Source organism: Oncorhynchus masou, chromosome 21 (genome assembly GCF_036934945.1).
Source record: "Oncorhynchus masou masou isolate Uvic2021 chromosome 21, UVic_Omas_1.1, whole genome shotgun sequence".
NCBI classification, from domain to species: Eukaryota; Metazoa; Chordata; class Actinopteri; order Salmoniformes; family Salmonidae; genus Oncorhynchus; species Oncorhynchus masou.
Genome location: NC_088232.1, coordinates 32,983,992 through 33,005,217, shown reverse-complemented (window position 1 = coordinate 33,005,217; position 21,226 = coordinate 32,983,992). Strand labels below are relative to the sequence as shown.

At 45.0% G+C, this 21,226-nt stretch overlaps 1 protein-coding gene across 1 annotated transcript in view; it reads left to right on the top strand.

The window, feature by feature from the left end:
- Positions 1-21,226, top strand: part of LOC135508178 (kinesin-like protein KIF26A) — a 139,475-nt gene that overhangs the window by 77,921 nt on the left and 40,328 nt on the right. The window contains exons 3-4 of the mRNA XM_064928199.1: positions 5,984-6,460; positions 13,279-13,487. Of these exons, the coding sequence (XP_064784271.1) occupies positions 5,984-6,460; positions 13,279-13,487 (686 nt within the window). The remainder of the gene's footprint in view (positions 1-5,983; positions 6,461-13,278; positions 13,488-21,226) is intronic.

Below are 21,226 nucleotides of genomic sequence, written 5' to 3'. Positions count from 1 at the left end.
ATTGTCTAGCCCGGCTGATTTGTAGGGGTCCAGATTTTGCAGCTCTTTCAGAACATCAGGTGAACGGATTTGGGAGAAGGAGAAATGGGGAAGGCTTGGGCGAGTTGCTGTGGGGGGTGCAGTGCTATTGACCAGGGTAGGAGTAGCCAGGTAGAAAGCATGGCCAGCCGTAGAAAAATGCTTATTGAAATTCTCAATTATGGTGGATTTATCAGTGGTGACAGTGTTTCCTATCTTCAGTGCAGTGGGCAGCTGGGAGGAGGTGTTCTTATTCCCAGAACCTGTTTGAGTTAGTGTTGCAGGAAGCAAATTTCTGCTTGAAAAAGCTAGCCTTGGCTTTTCTAACCGCCTGTGTATAATGGTTTCTAGCTTCCCTGAACAGCTCCATATCACGGGGGCTGTTCGATGCTAATGCAGAACGCCATAGGATGTTTTTGTGTTGATTAAGGGCAGTCAGGTCTGGGGAGAACCAAGGGCTATATCTATTCCTGGTTCTAAATTTCTTGAATAGGGCATGTTTATTTAAGATGGTTAGGAAGGCATTTAAAAAATATCCAGGCATCCTCTACTGACGGGATGAGATCAATATCCTTCAAGGATACCCCGGCCAGGTCGATTAGAAAGGCCTGCTCGCTGAAGTGTTTCAGGGAGCGTTTACAGTGATGAGTGGAGGTCGTTTGACCGCTGAACCATTACGGATGCAGGCAATGAGGCAGTGATTGCTGAGATCTTGGTTAAAGACAGCAGAGGTGTATTTAGAGGGCAAGTTGGTTAGGATGATATCTATGAGGGTGCCCGTGTTTAACCTCTTTGGGGAGGTACCTGATAGGTTCATTGATAATTTGTGTGAGATTGAGGGCATCAAGTTTAGATTGTAGGATGGCTGGGGTGTTAAGCATGTTCCGGTTTTGCTCGCCTAGCAGCACGAGCTCTGAAGATAGATGGGGGGCAATCAGTTCACATATGCTGTCCAGAGCACAGCTGGGGACAGAGGGTGGTCTATAGCAGACTGCAACGGTGAGAGACTTGTTTTTAGAGAGGTGGATTTTTAAAAGTAGAAGTTCAAATTGTTTGGGTACAGACCAGGATAGTAGGACAGAACTCTGCAGGCTATCTTTGCAGTAGATTGCAACACCGCCCTCTTTGGCAGTTCTATCTTGTCTAAAAAGGTTGTAGTTTGGAATTAAAATTTCAGAATTTTTGGTAGTCTTCCTAAGCCAGGATTCAGACACAGCTAGGACATTCGGGTTGGCAGAGTGTGCTAAAGCAGTGAATAGAACAAACTTAGGGAGGAGGCTTCTAATGTTAACATGCATGAAACCAAGGCTATTACGGTTACAGAGGTCGTCAAAAGAGAGCGCCTGGGGAATAGGAGTGGAGCTAGGCACTGTAGGGCCTGGATTCACCTCTACATCGCCAGAGGAACAGAGGAGGAGTAGAATAAGGGTGCGGCTAAAAGCAATACGAATTGGTCGTCTAGAACGTCTGGAACAGAGAGTAAAAGGAGGTTTCTGGGGGCGATAAAATAGCATCAAGGTATAATGTACAGACAGAGGTATGGTAGGATGTGAATACAGTGGAGGTAATCCTAGATATTGAGTGATGAAGAGAGAGATATTGTCTCTAGAAATATCATTGAAATCAGGAGATGTCATTGCATGTGTAGGTGGTGGAACTAATAGGTTGGATAAGGTATGGTGAGCAGGACTAGAGGCTCTACAGTGAAATAAGCCAATAAACACTAACCAGAACAGTAATGGACAAGGCATGTTGACATTAAGGAGAGGCATGCTTAGTCGAGTGATCAAAAGGGTCCGGAGAGTGGAGAGGTTGGTTGGGGGTCACGGCGATTTAGACAGCTAGCCAGGCCATCGGTAGCAAGCTAGCATAGGATGGACGTCTGTTATTAGCCACCTCTTGCGTTCCGTCAGTAGATTAGTGGGGTTCCGTGTGGTAGAGGGGATTCATCCAAATCACACAACAACAACAAAAATAAAAACAATAGATATAGCTAGAGGCCCAAGAAGAAAAAAAACAATAACAATAAAAATAAATAAATAAATTGTCCGATTGTCTATTCAGATAGCAGCCGATAAGACAGCTAATGGCTAGCAGGCCGCAGATGGGCGCCCAGGCAACGTTGCAACGGAGCCAGCCGGATAACTCCTTCGGGTAGATAACGTCTGCAGTCCAGCCGTGAAGGCCCGGTGTGGCTCTGCGTAGGCAGCAAAACGGGTCCGGATAGGTGACCGCAGCCCAGGAGTGATTGATGGAACTCCTCAGCTGGCTAGCTCCGGAACAACTGATGTTTGCTCCGGAATCGACGAAAGCTTTAACTAGCTTCTGATTAGCTTCTGGATTAGCTTCTGGCTAGCTCCTGGCTAGCTCCTGGCTAGCTTCTGGCTAGCTTCTGGCTAGGTTCTGGCTAACTTCTGACCTAGCTTCTGATTAGCTTCTGGATTAGCTTCTGGCTAGCTCCTGGCTAGCTTCTTGGAGTTTCTGGCTAGCTTCTTGGAGGATTACAGATTTGAGGTAAATAATACTTTTTTATAAATATAAATTGGTGAGGCGGGTTGCAGGAGAGTGTTTTGAAGATGAGTTTATGGAAAATAAAAATAAAAATGTATGAAAAAAGTTGTAAATATATATATATACGGGACACGACAAGACGAGGACAAAAGACATCTGAACTGCTATGCAATCCCTGGATATCTCAAAGTGCTGTACAGAAACCCAGCCTAAAATCACAAACAGCAAGCAATGCAGGTGTAGGAGCACGGTGGCTAGGAAAAACTCCATAGAAAGGCCAAAACCTAGGAAGAAACCTAGAGAGAAACCAGGCTATGAGGGGTGGACAGTCCTCTTCTGGCTGTGCCGGGTGGAGATTATAACAGAACATGGCCAAGATGTTTAAATGTTCATAAATGACCAGCATGGTCAAATAATAATAATCACAGTAGTTGTAGAGGGTGCAGCAAGTCAGCACCTCAGGAATAAATGTCAGTTGGCTTTTCATAGCCAATCATTAAGAGTATCTCTACCACTCCTGATGTCTCTAGAGAGTTGAAAACAGCAGGTCTGGGAGAGGTAGTACGTCCGGTGAGCAGGTCAGGATTCCATAGCCGCAGGCAGAACAGTTGAAACTGGAGCAGCAGCACGGCTAGGTGGACTGGGGACAGCAAGGAGTCATCATGTCAGGTAGTCCTGAGGCATGGTCCTAAGGCTCAGGTCCTCCGAGAGAAAGAGAGAATTAGAGAGAGCATACTTAAATTCACACAGGACACCGGATAAGACAGGAGAAGTACTCCAGATATAACAAACTGACCCTAGCCCCCCGACACATAAACTACTGCATCATAAATACTGGAGGCTGAGATGGAGGGGTCAGGAGACACTGTGGCCCCATCCGATGATACAGGGCCAAACAGGAAGGATATAACCCCACCCACTTTGCCAAAGCACAGCCCCCACACCACTAGAGGGATATCTTCAACCACCAACTTACCATCCTGAGATGGTAAGTATCGCAATACTCGTTAGTATCGTGACAAGTAAACAAAATATGAAGCAGATTTCACTTTAGGAAAACAGCCCTAAATCTCAGACACACCTGTAGAATTGTCGAACGTTTTCCTGCCGACAGTACTTTGCACCCCTTAACAGTGTTGGCAGTCAATCTCTTTTGTGTTCACAAAGCAAAGACCTTGGAAGTCGTCAGCCACTCAGCCTTGTTAAAATACTCCAAACCAGAACGTGTCTGTAGCGTTGTTTAGTAATGCATATCCATGCGTATTGCTTATGGTCTAGATTCCAAGCTATGTGCGTTATGTTGCAATTTTTAGAAAGCCCTTGTTGATACTAATCAGATGGTCACAGCAAAATAACTACCTAGCAAGATGATTATCCCATACTGCCAGTGCCAGCCAATAGCCAAATGTTTAGCTAGCTAACATTAGCATATCCCCTAGCTAGCACAACATAGCGAGCTAGCTAGGAACACTGCACTAATTTGGCAGCTAATACAGCCAGCTGTTTCATTGGAACTAGCTAATCCATTGTGATTTAATTATAATGTCAATACTAGCTAAAGTGGTTAGCTAGCTTGGAGGAAGTATTTAGGGTTGTGTGCGTTGCATATGTACAATTAGCTAGCTACCATCCCATAGTCTACATTGCATATGAAGTGTGACTGGCTCATCCATGGATTTACGTAGAAAATGCCCTCTATTAAAAAAGTGAAGTTGGCTCAAAGTGAAGTTGTTGGCCACTGAGGAGCATTGCGATTCTACAAATAGAAACGGCAGGTTTGTCGCTATCGGGTCGGCACGCAGCAGGTACCGCTTTTGACTTAGCAAGAGAAGGAACGGCCTCCCACTGTGATAAGTACCGTCAGTCTATCGGCTGTGAGATTCTCAGTGTGTTTCATGCTTAATGTTAGAAGCATCCAGAGTCACATGTATTTATTTTCTAAGCTATAGGACACAATATTTGACATACAGCAGGTTTTTAAAAAGAGTTTGGTCTGCTTTGTGTTTTCATTTTTGCCATGGAAAAAACGTTGTGATACTGGTATCGTCCCTGCCCTTATAAAAGGATGTGAAGTGCAATATACACATAAGGATAGAGAAACTGGTCAGTTTGTATTCTCTCTGTAATGATACCCATTTATACTGTAGGTATAAGGATAGGGGCTCTAAGATAGAGGTCACCTAAAAGTCTCTGTATTGAGTTGCCTTCAGAGGGAGGAGATTTAAAGGCTACGGGTTGTGTCTCTATGGAGACTGTTATATTGGACCTGCTGTATTAAGTGGCACTGCATTAAAAGCAGTGGATTGTTGTTTGGCCAGGCCGTCTCACTCCTCCTGATCACCACAGAGGTTCACTGGGACAGAGGCCTCATAAACAATATGTATCTGTGGGCTTCTGTCTTAGAGCTCCACTCCAATGGGTGGGAGGTTACCAAGCCTTTATACCCCTTCAGAGACTGGGACTGTGTTTGTGTTTGTGGGGGGGGGGGGGGTGGTGCGTGTGAACACATCTGTGTGTGGGTCTATATACACAGAGTATTTGAGAGTGTAACTACCAATGAATAATTATTATAATAATAAAAAAGAGGGTATTAGAACTTCACTTGCATGATGAGGAAAAGCAACGATGACGTGACTTGTAGTCACTAGTGAAAGGCTGGGTGATGTGAGTGATCGTCAGAGACTCTATGAGCCTCTAGCTGTCAGGAGGAGATTTTTTTTTCACGCTGGGCGTCTTATCGTATGTTTTCATACTGACTATCATAATATGGAAATAGCACGCTCTGAGCTCCTAGGATCGGCTCAGCTGTTGTTTTATTTTGTGGTTCCCTCTCTAAACCCCCACAACTCCCTTCCCACCCAACTGCGAGGGACACTCCAGGAAGTCTTTTAACAGGCAGAGGGAAAGGACAAACCTCCACTGGTTTCCTTCTCTAATTTGATGCAGTGTAAAACCCTTATTCAGGTTCTGTGGCCTTAAGCAGCTTTGGAGAAAGTTGGAGAAGAGTCTGGCTGAGTTGGTGTTCCAAAGGAATGTGCAGACTTTGATTTGTTGGAGTCTCTCCCACTAATCCCTCAAACTCCCTTTTTGTTACCTCTTCTGATTTGCCCCTGTTGTTTGACTTGGGTCCAAGGCCCAGGCAGGCACATCCACCAGCAACATAATCTGCTGTCTCTGGTTGCAGGCAGAGCAGCTCCAGACAAAACTGAGTTCCTAGGGGGAGGATGTGAATGTGGTTAGGGCAGGCAGGCAGGCAGACAGGGAGGTAGAGCTAGGATCACAAAGGGCAGCCTCCGGGAGGGACCACACCAATAGCCACTGTCTGACACACCTGGAAAATATTAACAACATCAAGGAAACCTCCCAATCACACTGATATGGAGATATGACGTAGTCTACCATGTTTTTTTCTGAATGGGACCATGTTAAGTCTCTCTCTTTATTTCCTCTACAGGATCCTGGCTACGCAGCCTTCCTTTTCGACCAGCTCCAAGTGCCTGGGAGCCATGAGGGCTGCTGTCAGGTGTGTTCTACGCCTCTCCACCAGCTGAGGCAGGAGGCCCTGCAGACAGTAGGCGCCCCGCCCGTGGCCCTGACCCTGAGCCATGACATGCCTGCTCTGCCCTCCACCACCCTCTCTGGGCAACCTCATAAACTGACACTCTCCTCCTCCAATGCCCAAGTGAGGCAGCCTTCCAAAGCCCATGCCCAAGCCCACACCATTCTTCCCCTGAGGGAGAGTTGGCACAGGGGGCAGGATTGTCCGCAGGGCTCCTCTGTCTCTGCTGGGCCCAAGACCAGTGTCCAGGTGACGGTGGGGGGAGGGCAGCTGACTGGGACCCTGGGATCGGTCACTATCCAGGCCCAGCAGTACCTTGAGGAAATGTGGAGCATCTCCAGAGTCAACAACTTCCTCCCTCAGCCCAGCCCAGTATGTATTCAGACCTTCAAAACTCATCACTATCACTATTGATACAGATACACTATGTCAAAGCACATCTAGGAATATTTTGTATAGGCAGCTTGTTACTCTTGTCAATGTTGTTTTCAAAGTTATTCGTGAACCTTGACTTGAGAACTTTGAGTGAACAAAGTCTGACAATGGAATGATTACATCTCAGACCTTTAGAGAAATGAGAAGAACCTCACTCAGACCCTGGGCCTCAGAACTCTGCAGGAGAGGTGACCTCTCATTCCTCAGGAGTCATGGCTCCTGGGTGGTACTGGCTAATTGGGGAGACCAAGACTAATGTACTGAACCAATGACCACCTTACAATCTTGCTGTAAATCATGTCTCAGGCATACTAAAGTATATTGCTCCATACAGACATACTACTGTAAAGCGTCTGTGTGTAGCTGGTGAGATGAGTCAGGCGCAGGACAGCAGATATGAGTAATGAAAGCAATTTTACTTAAATATATCACAATACACGTCTTATAAATACAAGGCCACAAATACGGACCGCAATACAATAAACAATTACTCACAAACAAACATGAGGGAACAGAGGGTTAAATAATGAACAAGTAATTGGGGGATTGAAACCAGATATGTAAGACAAAGACAAAACAAATGGAAAATGAAAAGTGGATCGGCGATGGCCAGAAGGCCGGTGATGTCGACCGCCGAACGCCGCCCGAACAAGGAGAGGGACGGACTTCAGCGGAAGTCATGACATTTCCCCATGTCTTCTAATATACTTTATTCCAGGGTTATCATTATGGGATGTTGTCCTTTTTATTGAAGAGTTTTCTTCCTGCAGCGAGAGAGAGAGGGACATCTGGACCAAGCATCTAACCTGTCTCTTATTCATTGCTGTGACATTCTACACTAGGGAGTCTGAGAGCACGGAGCAAAAAGCAGTCGTCAATTGCTAATATTTTCTACTTCTGTCATTTTTATGTTCTCAATCAGAAGCTGTTTGTGGCTCCTCCATTTTATTTCTGTTTTGGGTGCTTCTACTTAATATGTCATTGAAAATCGCTGTCTCGAAAATTGCACTCAATTACGGCATCCGTCAGTGTTATTCCTCATTCTGGACTCTGAAGATTACAAACAGGTTTTTCTCTTTAACTGTCAACAAGTGCTTTTAGTGGCAGTTTATGTGAGGCTTCCAGAATCATTTAACAGCATGTGTGCAATCTAGGGCAAATCAAAAGGCCTTGCATATAGGGAGAGAGTGTAACGGGTTTCTTCTAACTCCTCCTCTGACGAAGAGGTGGAACAAGGATCGGACCAAAATGCAGCTAGGTTAGTTAGATACATCTTTAATGAAGATGAAACACGAACAATACAAAACAACAAACGTGGAAAACCGAAACAGCCCTATCTGGTGCAACAAACACAGAGACAGGAACAATCACCCACAAACACACAGTGAAACCCAGGTTACCTAAATATGGTTCCCAATCAGAGACAATGACTAACACCTGCCTCTGATTGAGAACCATATCATGCCAGACATAGAAATAGACAAGACATCCAACATAGAATGTCCACTCAGATCACACCCTGACCAACCAAAACATAGAAATATACAAATAACCTATGGTCAGGGTGTGACAGAGAGACTGACTTGTGTTCTCCTATGTGTCTAAAAGCAATTAGAGCCGATGGGAACTAGGATGAAGCTTTGCACAATGCCACACGGCTGGGCCTGGGCCTCCTCAGAGACACATGTTCCTTCAGGATACCATGATACAAACAGCAGAAATGTGCCTGGTGTTACTTTCTAAAGTCCATTTCTTTCATTAAAACAAGATCCCTCAGAATGACAAAAACCCGCACAGGCCATAGATGATATGGAGCTGTGCTGTGCCCTAAAGGCAAGTGCTTTAATTCACAATTCCCCACTTGAATACTTTGTGGGACGAGTGTTGAGCTCTGTAGTGCAGACAAAGAAAGTCAGATAGGTGCCACCTGTTTGACAGCAATCTTACAGAGTGTCTTATTCCGAGGGCTTTACGGCTCAGACACACCAATAGCGTTTGCTGGCCGGGAGTACTTAGCACCCGTGAACGCAATTTGTGAACCGTGTGCTCACCGATTTCACAAATAAAATTGCGTGATCGGCAGACGAACGCTAGATTCATTTTCGGTGTGATGTGTGCCAGCCTTAAGGCTCTATCTAGTCTACCAGCACACAGCCCATTATAGGACACCATGAAATGTTCACACAGTGAAAAGGCTCTAGCTTGGAATTAAATGTGTGTTCATTTACACTACAGTTAACAGCTGGGGCAATGGGCTCACTGAGAGACTGAGTCATATTTGGGTTAAATGGAGGAAACAACACATCCGTCCTCTGGAAGGTCTGCTAGAGAACTCCAGTCTCCCGAAAACCTGATGAAGCAAAATCAAAGCATCTGTTGTTGAATTCCCCCTCAGTTGATAATTTAACACCTATGAGTTCTAACCTCTGATGTCTGATTTCGTTAGATGAACAACTACGTCATTCTAAGCCGTGCAGACAACAGTGTGAGTACTGAATACTGAACTTGACAGTGGACACTACAAAATTACTAATTGATTGACACAAATCTGGGATTTGCCCTCTGCTCCACAATCAAATGCACGCTAATCTGCTAAAACCGAGTGCTCTTGACCCTGGGGGTTTAGAGTGTGTTGTTGGCCGCTAGTGGCCCTGTGTGACCTCTCACTCGTCTGGTACCCACTGGAAGCCCAATGGACCATCTGGGCTGCTGTCTGCCACAGTACAGCTGGGCCTGCATGGCCCCCTGCCACACAGGGAGAGAGAGAGAGTGAATGATGGCGGAGAGCGAGAGTGAGTGAGAGAGAGAGAGAGAGAAGGATAGAGGGAGAGAGAGTGAAGGATAGAGGAGGGAGAGAGAGAGTGAAGGATAGAGGACAGAGAGAGAGTGAAGGATAGAGGAGGGAGAGAGAGAGTGAAGGATAGAGGAGGGAGAGAGTGAGTGAAGGATAGAGGAGGGAAAGAGTGAGTGAAGGACAGAGGATGGAGAGAGAGTGAAGGATAGAGGGAAAGAGAAGGATAGAGGAGGGAGAGAGAGAATGGATAGAGGAGGGAGAGAGAGAATGAAGGATAGAGGGAATGAGAGCGTGGAGGATAGAGGAGTGAGAGAGTGAGTAAAGGATAGAGGAGAGAGTGAAGGATAGAGGAGGGAGAGAGTGAGTGAAGCATAGAGGAGGGAGAGAGTGAGTAAAGGATAGAGGAGAGAGATAGAGAGAGTGAAGGATAGAGGAGGAATGAGAGAGTGAAGGATAGAGGAGAGAGAGAGAGCGCGTGAAGGATAGAGAAGGAAGAGAGTGAGTGAAGCATAGAGGAGGCACATTTCTATTTGAACTCTTTTCTGATGAGTCCATCCTATACTGTTCAGTCAAAAAACATTTTATGGGCAACATTTAAGGAGAATCAAGAAAGAAATTGATTTATTGTTGTGCATCCCAGTGATCCATCTACTGTATACACTCCTCCTCCACCATTTGTAGTTGTTGCTGAAGCCATTGGATCAGGACGGGCCCAGATTAGCAGGGTTTATTTCACCTCAGCAATAATGGCCTGTGGGACAGTGGGATCAGAGGTCACCGGGGATCCCTACTAGGCTCCGGCTCTGAGAAGCGAATGCTCTTTAGAATGCTGATGGGACTCAACTCCAGCCACTTTAATAATGGGAATTGATTGATGGGAAATGATGTAAAATATATCACTTGCCACTTTAAACAATGCTACCTAATATAATGTTTACATACCCTACATTATTCATCTCATATGTATACGTATATACTGTACTCTATATCATCTACTGCATCCTTATGTAATACATGTATCACTAGCCACTTTAACTATGCCACTTTGTTTACATACTCATCTCATATGTATATACTGTACTCGATACCATCTACTGTATCTTGCCTATGCTGCTCTGCACCATCACTCATTCATATCTTTATGTACATATTCTTTATCCCCTTACACTGTGTATAAGAAATTAGTTTTGGAATTGTTAGTTAGATTACTTGTTGGTTATTACTGCATTGTCGGAACTAGAAGCACAAGCATTTCGCTACACTCGCATTAACATCTGCTAACCATGTGTATGTGGCAAATAACATTTGATTTGATTTGATTTGGGAAGGGAGTCACTGAGTCCAGCTGGCCTGAGACAGTCTGTATTGAAATCATGCTGCCTCTTCTTCTCCCCCTCATTGCTGGGAAACAGGAGCTATCGGCTGTGCGGGGTGCCAGGGGGTTAGGCGTTGAAGGGGGGTAGGTCCCCTCATTACTGACACTCAGTGTAAATGGTGCTGGACATATGGCACCACTGTCTGTGCCTAATTACCTGACCAGGGCCCTTAACCAGGGACAGCGGTGGCCTTACTGGCCTACCGCCTTGTGGAGGAGGTTACTTGAAGATCTTAAGTCCTGAGTCTCTCTCCTGACAGGCATTATGATGTGTTTTTCAAAATCATATGGGTGTCTGTGTGTGTTACAGTGAGCTGTTTATTCTGGTTAGACCCCACAACATCCCTCCGCCACCCTCATACTCTACCCTCAATGGGCTCCTCAAACCTGCTGCCATTTTTATTCTAAAACTTGACACCACAATTGGCTTAATCTATGACAGGGTTGTGGATGAGCTGTCCAGATAGGCATCCTGCCAAAGTGTGTGAAGTATTTCAGTCTTTCTGGATGATGTGACATGGGTACACCTCTCTGGTATGGGTTGAGTTCCTTTTCTGTCACGGACACCCGACCTGCTGTCGTGAGTCTTTCCACTCTGTCAGGTGCGTGTGAAGAATCTACGCTCGGCTCATTTCAGTTTGCACCTCGTCTCTCCATCACGCACTGCACAAATCATAACCCTGACATGTACACGTACAAGAGGCCCTCGCTGTCTCACAACCCACCAACCACAATGTTGGACTTTCAACACAGCCAAAATGCCTAAATAAGCATGTTCAATGATTAGACTTATTTCCGTGGATATCCGGAACAACACAACACAGGTGTCTGGCATCTAAACAAAATAAGTCAATGTGATTATTAATAAGCAGAAGTGGCAAGCTGGTTATGGCTCTCTGAGGTACAGTCAATGAGCAATTCCCTTGGGATTCAAAACAACCACATTTGATTGTGGTGATCATGACAAGCTTATAGTGTCAGTGCTTGTGCTGAGATATAACCCTACTGCCAGAGGTGCCTGTGTTCCTGTGCATGTCTGAATGTATGCCCCTGCATACTGATGTATAGCACTCGCATGTCAGCTATGTCGTATAAATAGTTCCGCTGTCAGCCTCCGTTGATAGATGGCGTACGCCGGTAGAACACTTTATACAAATATTGTAAATGATGACATTTTACTTCCCAAACATGAATCTAGGGCAACCATTGAGTAAGTACATTTACAGGGGGACTGGATAGCATTGACAAAATATATACTGTGAAGCCTCATGCCGTGTTTGACTCCAGGTTGCTGGTTACCCAGTGTGGAGGTGTCATCAGGATAAATGTAAATGAAAACTAGAGGCTTAATTCGACCATTTGTTTTGGGCTGACCCACAAAACTGGTTCTTGTCAAGTTTCATTGATCACTGTACAGTTGGATATACTAGTGGTTAAGGTGAGGATTAACCCTGTGTTGTCATGGTGCACCTGGTAAGAACAGGGATGTGTATTATGGGCTGCCTGGGTGATCAGTGGACCAACTCTCTGGCCCCCTTCCCCCAGACTAGCACTCCGAGAGCAGTCTGGGACCTGCCTCATCACCCCTAGTCATTACCACCCCTGGGGCCTGGGCCCTGGGGCCTGGGGCCAGGCTGAGGCAGCTTCCTTCTGCTCCTGACTCATACCCCAGCTGGCAAGCAGCGCTGCAGACAGGCTATGCTCTGTTACCCCTCTACATCTGCACCTTAAGCATACCTTCACAGAGCAGTAGTCATCATGGGCCTATCAGAGAAAAGGGTTGCGTCTACTATGGTATTCCACTGCATATGGTTTGTGTGTAGATATAGAGATGTCTTTTGTTGTTGGATGGTAAATATTTATTTTCCTGTTTAAATCAAGCTGTGTGTTACAAAGCTGCTCACACATGCCAAATTAGCTGCTGATGTATGTATATGGCCAATGATTTAACAGCTAAACTGTAATTAGATGTTGGCTATCAGTTAATTATCATTCACACCATGCATCCTCCTTAGTGTTGCCAGAATCAAGCAGTCCAGGCCAGTCTAGTCCAGTCCAGTCTAGTCTAGTCCAATGTAGTCCAGTCCAGTGTAGTCCAGTCCAGTCCAGTGTAGTCCAGTCCAGTCTAGGACAGTCCAGTATAGTCCAGTCCAGTCTAGTCCAGTCCAGTCTAATACAGTCCAGTGTAGTCCAGTCCAGTCTAGTCCAGTCTAGGACAGTACAGTCCAGTCTAGTACAGTCCAGTCTAGGACAGTCCAGTCTAGTGCAGTCCAGTCTAGTACACTCCAGTCTAGGACAGTCCAGTCTAGTACAGTCCAGTCTAGGACAGTCCAGTCCAGCGCCCTTGCCATCCTGTGGGGAGTTAGTTGTTGCTGAGGTGAATAACTGACACCCGTTTACTGGGATTGCCAGAGCAGCTGCCTGCCCATCTGTGGCAGAGGAGAGGAGAGAGGGAGTAAATTGGCTGGAAGAGAGGTGTTGGGGTCCAGCAGTGGTGGTTAACTCTTGAGGCCCACTCATTGCTAACTCTCTGTGTCTCACTCTGTTGGTCTCTCTGTCTGTCTCTCTCGGTATGTCTCTTTGCAGGCACAGGGTCTGATGGGGTACGTAGAGAGGGATGTTCCTGTCCCTGCTTCGGAGGCCCCTGTCCCCAGCTCCAACTGTAGTCTGACCCCCAGCCGACAGAGGAGCTCCGTCCAGCTGGGACAGTGTGACGTCACCCCCCCTGTCCCTGGCCACACCTCCACAACCACCTCCACTCAGAGTGCATCTGCTGCAGCCTCCTTCTTCATCAGGTAACCCCCGTCCACAGTACACAAAACCCGCCTTTCACTCAAATCACACCTGAAGAGAGAGCCTGACACAGGGTTGAGAGTGATGATGATTATGGTCTGTTGTGCTGTATCATGTTGGCTTTAAGGCGTGTTTGGTTGGTTGCCTCTGTAAGGTGTGCTTCTGTGGAAGGGATCTGTGTGGTGACTTGTCTTCACACAATGAGGTCATGGTTCATTATTGCGCTAGAGTCTAGCGTGATGTGGTCCTATTCCATGAAGATGTTGTCCTTGCCATGGTTGAATTATGGCATGACTTTAGGCTGTGCTGGAACAGTGTGTGGAATATGTAGTGAGTGTACATTTATCAAGGCACCAGTGCCTATGAATGGATAATGTCTCACAAAAGGGCTTAGGTTCAAGCAGTTTGTTCTTCTTTGATGTACAGCTGTGTTTTCTTTGTTTGGCTCTATTTAAAGTAAGTCAGTTTTGCCTCTCGTGCAGTTTAGCTTGTATTCAGTCTTGCTATTGTCTAAATTCCCAATGAGGTGTCTACTGCTCCCTGTATGTAGTCAGCCTCAGCAGACACTCAGTGCTCCATTTGGCTGTGGCAACACTAATGCTCTGGGTGATATGTATGCCTCCACTGGGAGTACAGATAGCTCTCCAATGGCTTCTCTAATGCAGAAGGATGTCATTGGTAGATTCTCAGGCAGGTTGGTCAGTGTGTACATTCACCGTACAGCCTCAACTCCCCAAGGAGCTGTGTGCCCCAATGAAAGTTAGCCTAAGGGAAACTGGGGGAAGCTGGTAAGGATGATGCATAGGGCTGTTAGCGTGTTGCATCCTGGGAGGCAGAGGACACAGGCGAGGGGGACGTTGTGAAGTGTGACAGTATGGCTCAGCTTTCTCTCCAAATGCTCCAAATGAGCTCCCCTTGTCAACTTTAGCGGGGTCAGAGTATAGGACTGGGACTGTGGGGCCTCTCCTTTGGCAGGGAGGATATTCCAAATGCTCTTCTAAATGTGTCACTTCCTGTACATGTCACTTCCTGTGAGTGAGGCGGTGGGTCAAGCGTGAACAACGGAGAGCTGTGACCTAGGTATGGACAGGGTTAATTTCAGAAGGTGATTTATTATTTCTACTGTTTTCTTTGGACAAGGGCTCAAGAAGCGAAGGCTGAACAGCCATGTTGTGTGTGTCTCTCAGAGGGAAACAGAGGGAAAAAATGGGAGAGGGACTTGTTTTCCCCCTCATTTGCGTCCTGGTGGGATAGGAGGGGAGGTGGTGTAAGCGTTGAAGGGTTCCTCCTTTCATTTCATCCCAGAGATACTTCCCTGCCAAGAATGTGCGTTGTTTTGCTTGGCGAGGAGACGTATGGTGATAACAGGGCTCAGTCAGCTTTAAACAGCATCACATTCCACAGCTACAGATACAGATACAGATACAGGAAAGGACGGTGGACGGCTAGGTGGTGGGGATGCACTGGGCTGGACTGGAAGAACACACACTTCCTCAGTTACTGCAACTGTTGCCTCCACAAGCACCTCCACTGCTTCCATTATTAGAATGTAATCATCATCATCTTCATCTTTACTCTAACAATGTAAAAATCTGAAGACCAAATGAGCCTAATCACGTTTTGAGGCTGATTGAAAACTAATTTGTAATTAATATTCCTTTTTGTGGCTTCCAAAGATAAAATGAGTTAAATCCATGTGAATGTGCTCAGAGAGCAGGATATTTGAGCTGAATAACCAGTGTCTGCTTCCCTCTGGAGTGTAGCTCCACAGACATTCTGGAAAGCTGTTCAACTCACAGATTACATTTTTGTCAGAATGCAATTATGGAGATTCTGAGAAGAAAGAGAAGAACGAGAGAGGGGGAAAGAGAAAGAAAGAAAATACTGGTTCCTCTCAGTGATTGCCTCTGGTGCAGATAAATAAATAAAAATCAAGCATTTGAAATGATTTTAAACTTGTCTGTTCCATTGAAAAAACATTTTATTATAAATGTTAATTTGATAACCCATAAACTTCAACTACCATTACTCTTCTTGTCAACTGCTGGGAAAATTTTCCCACAGAGCATTATCTCATGTGGCTCCCCTACTCTCTGCCCAGGTAAAATGGTTTAGGTTGAGTCCCCTCTCCATAATGGGAAAGCTAAAGGGGGATACCTAGTCAGTTGTACTGAATGCCTTCAACTGAAATGTGTCTTTCACATTTAACCCAACCCCTCTGAATGTCTCTAGTCATTATGTAGACAGGAAATGCGACTCAGTATGAATTCAACAATTGAAGCTGAACTATTGCTACCGTTTCATTACTAGTTACTGATTCCTCATCAAACCTCTTCTCCTAAACTTTCATTTTTTCCTTTTTTGTTCATAAATCTGTTATTTTCTACAGACACATGAAGAATGGGTCTTATAGCGCCAGTAAAAATAAAATGTTCACATTGCCGTAGAGGTAATGTTCAATGAAATGAATGCTTTGGTCAAAGCTAATAAAGATGTGTCACATACAGTTAGGGCTGGGGGATATGGCCAAAATATTATATCACGGTATTTAAAGAAAAAAAATTGGGCGGTATGACTGTATTTTTAGTTTTTGAATAACAAAAGTTCTACATTTGTTTTATGAGTAATGAGTGATCCTAGGGTGGCAACACATACATTCTAGGTGATATCAATGAGTCTGTAACGATGTGCACTGAGAGTCGGGAAGCAAGGTCAGAGAGGGAGTGTTTTAATAAATAACCGCAAATCAAGAAACACGAACAACACACAGACTTGACACCGGAAAATGAAACAATAACGCCTGGGGAAGGAACCAAAGGGAGTGACATATATAGGGAAGGTAATCAGGGAGGTGATGGAGTCCAGGTGAGTCTGATGATGCTCAGGTAGGCGTAAATATGGTGACAGGTGTGCGTAATGATGGTGACAGGTGTGCGTAATGATAGTGACAGGTGTGCGTAATGATGGTGACAGGTGTTCGTAATGATGGTGACAGGTGTGCGCCATAACTAGCAGCCTGGTGACCTAGAGGCCGGAGGTTGTTTTTTGTTGAGCTTCAGCTCAAACGTTATAAGAGTTATCCAATGTGTTGGATAAGTAAACTTTTATTTTTTTCCTCACTTTGATGGAGTAGTAGTGTGTCTCAGCTGGACCCTGAGGGAGTGCCCTCTGGGAAGACTGATTGGCTAGGCCTTGCTCCGAGCCGCCACCCCCCAAATCCCCAATGTTGTAGCTGAGCGCACACATTTGGCTGGACTCATTTCATGGCCAGAAAGCATTTCAAGTACATTTATGGAATAAGAGTTTATATGCAGTTTCACACCCGGTTTGAGGTGGATGTCTGCTTTACCTTTTTTAATTTGTTGATTGTTTGATTGGATGAAGTTGTTCAATTCAACTTCAACCAAAACATATTTCAGCACTTTTATCATTTCTACATTTCCTTCACTCAATTGCAGTGGTGGAAAAAGTACCCAATTGTCATACTTGAGTAAAAATTAAAGATACGTTAATAGAAAATGACGAAAGTGAAAGTGATTCACCCAGTAAAATACTACTTGAGAAAAAGTCTAAACGTATTTTGTTTTAAATATACTTAAGTATCAAAAGTAAATGTAATTGATAAAATGTACTTAAGTATCAAAAGTAAAAGTATAAATCATTTCAAATTCCTTATATTAAGCAAACCAGATGGCACCATTTTCTTGTTTTATTTAAGGATAGCCAGGGGCACACATTACAAATGAAGCATGTGTGTTTAGTGAGTCCTCCAGATCAGAGGCAGTAGATGACCAGGATTTTCTCTGGATAAGTGTGTGAATTGGACCATTTTCCTGTCCTGCTAAGCATTCAACATGTAACGAGTGCTTTTAGGTGTCAGGGAAAATGTATGGAGTAAAAAGTACAGAATTTTCTTTAGGAATGTAGTGAAGTAAAAGTAAAAGTTGTAAGAAATAAAAATAGTGAAGTAAAGTACAGATACCATATTTTTACTTAAGTACTTTACACGACTGCTCAACTGAGATAAATACAGTACATGCATTTGCTAGCTAGCTATTGGCATTAGCGGCTAACAATTAGCGTCTCACAAGATTTAGGGAAACTTGCTAAGAAAAGACAAACTAGCTGTTTGCTGACGTAAGAAACAAACTAATAGTGTCATTGTAGAACGCTAGTAGATTTATATTAAGAAGCAAAGTGAAAACAGCATTGTCATCAACATTGTTGCATGTGCTGCATTGACCATGCAGACTGAACGCAAGTGTCTCGTTGAGGAACAACCAATGCGCTACTTGAGTGACAGGGGGCGTGACTAACTATGTGTAAAGTAGCACAGAGAGAGAGTGGAGAGAAATGACTTAAGTAGTGAAGTAAACTATACAAATTGACATTACACATGGCGTATCACATTTAACAAACCAAACATTCAAATCCCGGTATAGAAGGTAAAGTAAAAACCCAAACCGGTCCCTACATCAATACCGATATATCATAAAATACGGTGTATCGCCCAGCCCTACATACAGTACCTTCATAAAGTATTCAGACCCCTTGACTTTTTCCACATTTTGTTAGGTTACAGCCTTATTCTAAAATGTATTAAATTGTTTTTTCCCCTCATCAATCTACCCACAATACCCATAATGACAAAGGAAAAACTGGTTATTTGAATTTTTTGCTAATTTATTCAAAAGGGAATAAAAAAGGAAGGAAATATATATCACATTTAAATAATTATTCAGACCCTTTACGCAGGACATTGTTGAAGTACCTTTGGTAGCGATTACAGCCTTGAGTCTTCTTGTGTATGACGCTACAAGCTGGGAAAACATGTATTTGGAGAGTTTCCCATTCTTCTCTGCAGTTCCTCTCAAGCTCTGTCAGATTGGATGGGGAGTATTGCTGCACAGCTATTTTCAGGTCTCTCCAAAGATGTTCGATCTGGTTTAAGTCCGGGCTCTGGCTGGGCCACTCAAGGACATTCAGAGACTTGTCCCGAAGCCACACCTGCTTTGTCTTGACTGTGTGCTTATGGTTGTTGTCATGTTGAAAAGTGAACCTTTGCCCCAGTCTGAGGTCCTGGGAGCTCTGAAGCAGGTTTTCATCAACGATTTCCCTGTACATTGCTCCGTTCATCTTAGCCTCGATCCTGACTAGTCTCCCAGTCCCTGCCGCTGAAAAACTTCCCCACAGCATGATGCTGTTACCACCATGCTTCACCGTAGGGATGGTGACAGGTTTTCTCCAGATATGACGCTTGGCATTCAGGCTAAAGAGTTCAGTCTTAGTTTCATCAGACCAGAGAATCTTGTTTCTCATGGTCTGAGAGTGTTTAGGTGCATTTTTGGCAAACTCCAAGTTGGCTGTTGTGCCTTTAACTGAGAAGTGGCTTCCGTCTGGCCACTCTACAATAAAGGCCTGATTGGTGGAGTGTTGTAAATTTGGTTGTCCTTCTGGAAGATTCTTCCATATGCACAGAGGAATTCTAGAGCTCTGTCAGAGTGAGCATCGGGTACTTGGTCACCTCCCTGGCCAAGGCCCTTCCCCCGATTGTTCAGTTTGGCTGGGACACCAGCTCTAAGAAGTGTCTTGGTGGTTCCAAACTTCTTCCATTTCAATGCTGGAGACATTCTTTGGTACCCTTCCCCAGATCTATGCCTCGACACAATCCTGTCTCGGAGCTCTATGGACAATTCCTTCGACATCATGGCTTTTGCTCTGACATGCACTGTCAACTGTGGGGCCTTATATAGACAGGTGTGTGCCTTTCCAAATCCTGTCCAATCAGTTGAATTTACCACAGGTGAACTTCAATCATGTTGTAGAAACATCTCAAGGACGATCAATGGAAACAGGATGCACCTGAGCTCAATTTCGAGTCTCATGGCAAAGGGTCTGAATACTTATGTAAGTAAGCTATTCCTTAAAACCTGTTTTTGCTTTGTCATTATGGGGTATTATGTGTAGATTGCTGAGGATTTTTATTTATTTAATCAAATTTAGAATAAGGCTGTAACGCAACCAAATGTAGAAAAAATCAAGGGGACTGAATACTTTCCAAAGGCACTGTAGTTTAGTGTTACACTTTTACAAATCCCCATCCAACCCTTCTTCTTGCCCTATCAACCAGAGTGTACTGAAAGAAAGATTGATCCGGATCAATAATGAGATGGCCAATAAAATAGCCTGAAGACAGTAGGTGTTAAAGGTCAGGGTCTGTCCTAGCAGAGTGGTCTGTGTGTGTGTGTGTGTGTGTGTGTGTGTGTGTGTGTGTGTGTGTGTGTGTGTGTGTGTGTGTGTGTGTGTGTGTATGTGTATGTGTGTGTGTGCGTGTGCGTGTGCGTGTGCGTGTGTGTGCATGTGCACAAGTGCCAGTGTTTGTTTCTCAGTATAGAGAGTGAGGGCAGTAGGGAGTGCTCATTCAGCTCACTAGCGTGCTGAACACTGATTGCTTTGTGACGGAGCATGTGATTAGTCCATTGACACAGCGTTCAGTAATGAGAGCAGGCACCGCTCACAGCAGGGGCCCTGGCAGCTCAGCTAAATGACGTGTCTCCGCTGCCGCACTGACCGCCCTGCTCATCCCTCTGTTCCATTAATACCTGCTGATTGGGAATGAGGTGTGTTTCTATCCCTAAGGACCCATGCAGGGACGGAGAAAAAGAGACAGAGAGAGGGAATGGAAGAGAGAGGGGGAATGGAAGAGAGAGGGCGAGAGAAAGCAACTGGAATACTAACCACAGAGCAGTTCTCCTCAATGCTCTGAACTACATTTGCTGTTCTGAGTAACAGAGAGCAAACCGTAAAGCTAAGAGGAGTGTTTGCTGCAGAGGCGGTTTGCAGAGCGGCCAGAGGAACAGGGATAACAGCTGTTAGGAATGTGGCCCTGGAGGAGTGTCAGCACAGGAGGAAGTGTCTTTACGGCCCTGTGCGGCCCTGCAGCTGCTGCTGCCTAGGTGAGTGTGTGTGTGTACTGCTGTAATCACTGTGATTGTGGGTTGGGGAAGGCAAGGCATTATCCTGTAATTACAGTCGAACAATCCAGCCTCTCCCCAGACAAGACCTGCCTGGTCTTTGTGTCAGAAATGTAAAGTGCTGCTTCATTACTGAGGCTGTGGAAAGTAACCATAGAAACAACTGTTTTGCCTCCTTATGATTAACATGAAAGCTGGTCAATGAACATGCAGAAATATGTAGATGTACTCAGAACACATGATTCCCTGTGATCCATGGTGAATGCATTGGTTTGACTTACAAATGGGTAATGTTTGGCCGTTGGGAACTCCAGCCCTGATGCACTAATCAAACTATGAGAAGATCTCCATACAAACACCTTAATCAAAGTTTTGTTGCAACAACTTCCTCTTAAAAGCTGTGGGCTCGAACTACAATTCATTTAAGTATAATCAAGTGATTGTTGCTGTAGAGAAGTTTCTAGAAGTTGTTCTTATGCTGTGTGTGTGTGTGTGTGTGTGTGTGTGTGTGTGTGTGTGTGTGTGTGTGTGTGTGTGTGTGTGTGTGTGTGTGTGTGTGTGTGTGTGTGTGTGTGTGTGTGTGTGTGTGTGTTTGTGTGCTAATGTCCTTGTGTTCTTCCTGTGTGAGGTTGTTGGTGGGGGTTGGTTTGGGGTTGGGGTTGTTGTAGTGGTGGGGGTAAGTGTTGGGGGCAGGGACGTGGGGGTGAAGTGTAACATGGGCCACTCACACCCACACTCCACTTTGACTACAGAGAACACAGGAGAGA